At 44.6% G+C, this 6000-nt stretch overlaps 1 protein-coding gene across 2 annotated transcripts in view; it reads right to left on the reverse strand.

The window, feature by feature from the left end:
- BCAT1 (branched chain amino acid transaminase 1) overlaps nucleotides 1-2413 on the reverse strand; it is a 66596-nt gene extending 64183 nt beyond the window's left edge. Inside the window, exon 1 of one of the 2 annotated variants that reach the window (XM_032106325.1) lies at nucleotides 2199-2413. In XM_032106325.1, coding sequence (XP_031962216.1) covers nucleotides 2199-2207 — 9 coding nt within the window. In that variant the 5' untranslated portion in view covers nucleotides 2208-2413. The remainder of the gene's footprint in view (nucleotides 1-2198) is intronic. The other variant, XM_032106326.1, reaches the window with a different exon arrangement.
- Between the last annotated feature and the right edge of the window lie 3587 nt (nucleotides 2414-6000).

A 6000-nucleotide genomic window follows, 5' to 3' on the forward strand; every position in this document is an offset into this window, starting at 1 on the left:
GATTTACCTCCTTTCCTAACATTTTCCTCCCAGGGATAAATTATGACTAATGAAATCCATCTGAATTATTTTCACCTATCAAATTAAACCAAGAATACAGCCTATGGACTATTTTAGCAAGATACCAGTAGTGTTAAAGCTACCTTATGACTTTGCAATCTTCTCTTTTACCTATGACTTTGCAGCATATTTCAGTGCTCAATTTGCATGGCAAAAAATCAGCATATCCACTGGATCACACAGGAGTGCTAGGCCTGTCAGTAACAATCAGTGCATTAGGTGGACAAGGCAGAGACTGCAGAAACCAGAGGCGTAATTCATTTCTTATAAATTACTTTAAACAGGACAGAAAGGGAGGGTTGTGGTTGAGCTGGAAATAGTTCAAGGAAAAATAGAGGGTTGTGACTAAACACAGGAAATGATGAAGGGAGAGATGAAGGGACAAGAAGGTGCAATAATGCTATTGATTACTGAAACATTTACAAATGTATCAGTTTTTACATAAGTATGGTGATAATCAAATCATAATTTTCTGTACCTTTGATAAATGCGCTACAAACACACAGTGACAGCCAGAGCCCTGGAGAGCTGACAGTCGGAACAGACAAGGCAAATAAAGGGCAAAGGGCTCAGACAAGCGCCGACCTGCCCAAGGCCACATCACTTCCAAGTGGCAAGAGCATCCTTTTACTGCTGTAGCTATTGCTTCCTTCCATGTCTTCTTCAGTAAAAAGACAAAGCGAAGGTTGGTTTTGAGCAGGTGAGAAGAAGCCAACGAGATGTCAGCGCTGCTTTAAGCAGACAGGTTGGTAGGTCTATGGTTTCCCTGTTACTCGTTTTTTTTTGTAAGGCCATGCCAGCGCATTCCTGAGAGGTGCTGGAGGACACCCTGGAAACCGGAGCCATGCCCTCTTTCCTTGACACACAACAGGTACATCAGAAACGAAATAAAACACAGCAGTCTGCCCCTTCCTTCAGATGCTCCATTCTGGCTCTGAGCATTGTGGCTGGGGGAGCTCTTGGGTATTTTCCCTGAGTGGTTTCAGACCAGTTTTCTGCCATGGCTGGTCTGCCACTCTCCAGCTGCAGGGAGGGCAAACAGGGCTATGACAGCATCCCAAGGCTCCTCCAGAGGCTCATCCATCCTAGCCCTGCCACCATGAGTAGCAACCGCACCACTGCCAGAGTCACCCAGGGGACAGTATTGCTGGATGTGAGGAACACTTGCCATCAGCAGCAGAGAGGAGCTGGGGAGACACCTGCCAGTCACATACCTGTTGTGCCTATATTCCATCTGCTAAAGTGACCCAAGGAAAGCAAATAACTCAGCCGTGTTTTCCTCAGCTGTTAACTTTGGCATCAGACTGCAGCTGTGCAGTTCACAGTCGGCCCAGCGCCGACCTTCCTCAAAACCCAAGCATTATTGCAGTTGTTCCACAGGGTGTAACGTGGCTGTGGTGTTTCCTTGGTCTAATTGAAAAGCACCAGTGCTAACTCCATGCCCTTTGCCTTGACAAGGAAGACTTCTTTTTAATCCCCAGATCAGCCTCACTAAGTAGAAGAGCATAAACATGACATTCATAAAAGGAGAGTGCCCACAGATGCTCATGTGCCACACTAGTGTTTGCTACCGACAACTCCTCTCTCATTATTTAAAGTTATTTCTGAAATTACTAAAAACCTCTAAGTACATGTTACTGGATTTTACCCATAGTCTATTTTAGTACAAGGGCAGACATAAGAGCTTTAACAAACTCACAGGCATAAAAATACTTGATGTCTGCCAGGAGACCATAACCTCTGCAGGCTTTTGGTTTGTTGTTTCTTTGTTTAGGTTTTTTTAATCATTGAGAGTCCCATAAACAAGAAATTCCCCTAAAGGAAATCATACACCTTCCCTTCCTCCATCTCCATCCCCGCTCATTATTTCTTTTCCACAGAATTACTTCTTTTCCACAGATGCTGTCTGAAATGAAAGAGCAAGGAAAGAGGTAGAATCACACACATCCTGCCTCTAAATCTCAAACAACAAATCCATCGGGGACAGAAATCCGTTTCGCAGAGCACAAGTAAATCGGGGCACTAAAATCTGCGGACACAAATCGGCGAGCTACCGATTTGCCATGGAGAAGCTCTGCTGCTCCGCATCTCCGGAAGGATGGACGAGTGGATTTCGGCAGGAAACCCGCTCCGCTTACCTTGATCATGCCGGCAGGGGCGGGGGGGGGGAAATGTTCCTGCCGGGCTCTCGGAGGGATGGAGCGGCGGATCGCCGAGCCCCGGGGGCGGATACAGCGGCGCCGGCGCTGCGCGGGATCGGGGCCGGCCGGAGCGCCCGCTGCTGCCGCCGGGGCTGGGGCTGCTGCTCCGACTGCCGGTGCTGGGGCTGCTGCTGCCGCCGGGCTCGGATTGCATCAGCGGGCGAGGGCGGCGCGCACGGCGGGCGCTCGGGGAGCTCGGCGAGGGGCTGGGGGCCGCCCCGCCCCGCTGCTCCCGGCGGCACCGACACCTCCTCCCGCCCGCCGAAGCCTCGGGAAGCACCGGCGCGGCCGAGCCCCCGCCCGCACCTTTCCCGCCCGGGTCACCCCGGCCCTAAAATGGCCCCGCATCGTGCACGGCGCCGGCCGAGCGGAGACAATTCAGTGCTTGTGCTGTAATTCAAACTGAGGGCGACACGTTCTCCTCAGCCCCGTCTCCTTAGCGAGCCTTAACCCACTCATCGTTTTCTGAGTCATTTCCTCTGTCTCACGTCCGACTCGGCTGACACACCAACACCTCAGTTATCCCTCCCATCGCCAGCTCTTCCCTGTTTCCCCCGCCACCGCTCCGGGCACGGCTGGTGCTTAGTGCCCCAGCACTGCCACCCAACACAGGGAGGCCATTGCATTTTAGCTGGAATTAGTGGGGCTGCCAGATGTTTCCCTGCTCACCCGTGCCCCCAGTCCATGCTGAAGGGCTGGTAGGTACCTGCACAGCTCTGCCCACCATTGGCCACCACTCCTGCCTTACCCCTCCGAGTTCTGGTACCTGGCAGGCAGCTGACCAGCACCCGAAGACAAAAGAATAAAGATAGCAGCCTGTCCACTGTGTTGTTTCTACCCGTGCTGCTGCTAGTGAAACTAATACAAGAAAAAAGCCACGAATTTTTCAGAGAAAATGCCAGTGTCATGTTCACAAAGTGCCTACTTTCATCATAGCTGATTTTACATTTACGTCTTTTCTTCCTTTACTTATGTTTTCATAAAAGTTTTCCCCTTCTGATCTCCTTTAGAGTTGTTGTAGGAAGCCGTTTCATCTCAGTGCGACTGTCAGAAGTGCGAAGTTCTGCTTTGCACGATGTACATAAATTATTCTCTGTTGCACAGTGCCAGAGATTGGTTACATAAGTAGATTTTTGTTCCTCCTGCTCTTCAGACAGGTAAAAAAGTGCCATTTAATGGCTTTGCAAGCATTTTGGATTCCAAAAGAACACAGGTAAGTGACAGTACCCAAAATGCAAGTTCACATGAGCAATGATGTTTCAGCAGCTGTTTAGGAGAGGAGAAAGAGGGAGCGAAAAACAGGAGGCAGAGAAAGCAGCAAAAAGGCTTCAGGCAGATAAAACTCATCATCAGGGCAGGGTGCATTTAATTCAATATCCTGTCACTGACAGTACACAATAATAATGCCTGCAGAAGAGTTTCAAGAAGAGAATAAGCACATAGAGGCACTTTGCTCCATATACTCTTTTCAGCACACACTCTTATCCTCAAAGGGTTTATACCACATCAACTTCCTGAAAGATGAAGTCTCTAGGCTTAACAGTTCCTCGTGGATTTTTGTTCTATTAATTTGGTCCTTGAACCTACATAAAATTTGCTATCTATGAGATCTTGTGCCCATCAGTTCCACAGTTTAGCTCTGTTCTGTGGAAAAACACATAATGCTATATTTTGAATTTGCCTCTTGCAAATTTCACATCATTCTCCATTTTTCTTATACTGTGAGACTATAAGCACAAATGAAGAGCATTTCACCCCCTGGGTGTCATTTGTGATTTTACAGGCAGCTGTTGAATCCTCTGTCAGCCATCTCCTTTCTCCAGATGAGGAGTTCTAATCTTTTTTGTTTACTATAAAACAATTCAATAACCTTGATCATCCTTGATTTAGGATGGGGACATGAACTACACAACACTCTCAAAAAGCAGGTCACCATATTTACTTTTAATTTGCCTTTTTTCTGCTCCTCTATTTGTTTTCATTATAGTCCTTTTTCCTGTTTTGACTTAGTTCATGAGCACTAAAATGAACCGATTTGTGAACTACTTAATCCTAAGATTTCTCTGCTGAAGGCAACATTTCATTCATAACCCTCTCATTTTATAAATTGAGATTTTTTTTTTTTGGCTATGTGCATAATTTTATACTCACAGACATTATTGTATGTTATTTTTACAACTGTATATTCAGTTTCATAAGGTCCTGCTGCCGATAGCCCTAGTTTGGCTGAATTAACATCCTTACCCTGAAAACTTTACAACTTATCAGCAAACTTTGTCCTTTCTCTGTTTGCCTCAGTTTCCCCTTCTCTCAGTTACAGACTCTCTCTTCTGTTTCTTATCTCTTACCCAATTAAAGAGAGCAACCAAAAAAGCACCTTTCTTTTCGATGAGCTTTTGCTAAGAGACTTTGTCAAATGCTTTGGAAATCGAATTAGATGGTATCCATTGGACCTCTACTTCCTTTGAAGAAGTTTATAGATAGGTCAGGATTTCCTTTCAGAAAAATCGCGCTGACTCTGTCTCTCAATGGCATATTTATCCCTATATCTTTTTGCATTTCTTGTTACAGGTTGTACATTTTCTCCAAACTCACTTCAGTATCCTGAATCCCTCTACCAAAAAAAAACAAACAAAAAAATCTGTTTGAGCGCAATTTTACTGTTTCCAGAGCTCAGTTTACCAGTCTGAACAATCAGCCCTTTTTTTAACTTCTCTGGAACATGCTCCACCCATAGAGGCGCATTTCAAGTTATCCTTAAACTGCTGCCAACTACTGAGGTACAGAGCAGAATCCATGGCCTGGGCAAAACTAAGAAATAGGAGAAGGAAAGGAAAAGAAGAAATATTATCTGAACTACAGAGGAATTGTGGAAAGCCAAACCACTATTTATTATATATCTAGGATATGTAATAAAAAGAGATCTTTGTATTGATCTTTTGCTTTTATTCAGGGCCAAGCTGGCCCTGAACCTGCAAATAAAAGTCAGAAAAAGGAGACCAAAACTCAGAAAAGCTGCATAACTTACTTTAAAAGTTGCATCTTGCTAAAAAATCCCAAAACTTGAAGTTGCCATTAGTAAATGTGCCATACAGATGTATTTTTGCAGGGATAGCTTGCATTACCTCAGTCTAGTTACAGACCTTTATGTAACGCTGCAGAAGTTACAAGGCAAGAGACACTAGATCTTTAGTGATTCACTCAGTTGCATTGATCCTTCAGTAAGAAATTACATTTTCTACAGTCTAAATATTTAATTTTCATAAAACATTATTCATTTTAACGCTAGTTTTTCTATTAACGCCAAGAATTCTGTGAATGCTTGACAGCACTGTTAAACTTTAGAAGTTTTAATAAGTAAATTTTTCACACATATGAGAGAATAAGGTAGTTTATATGCTCTGAGTCCAAAGTGTTTCCACAAGTTCTAGGGATTCATGAGGTGAAGAATTTGAGTCACACACATTTTCCAAACCAGACCTGAATAAGCTCACCTTTAAGCCACTGAAATATGAGAAACTACTGCTGTGGAAATGAAAAGGCTGTACGATACAAAGCCAAATGGGAAGTATTGAAAGAGGAAGCTTGTAGTTCTATAATTCTATAAGAATAAAGAGCAGAATCCCTTCTTGATACACTTTCCAAGGTTTCCTCTACAACCCTGGTTGTATCCTCTGAAGAGGACAGGGAGAAGGTGGGTAGAAACCAGGTTTTCCATGTAAGAGAAAGCTAGGATTCT

Source organism: Corvus moneduloides, chromosome 4 (assembly GCF_009650955.1).
Source record: "Corvus moneduloides isolate bCorMon1 chromosome 4, bCorMon1.pri, whole genome shotgun sequence".
Classification (NCBI taxonomy): Eukaryota; Metazoa; Chordata; class Aves; order Passeriformes; family Corvidae; genus Corvus; species Corvus moneduloides.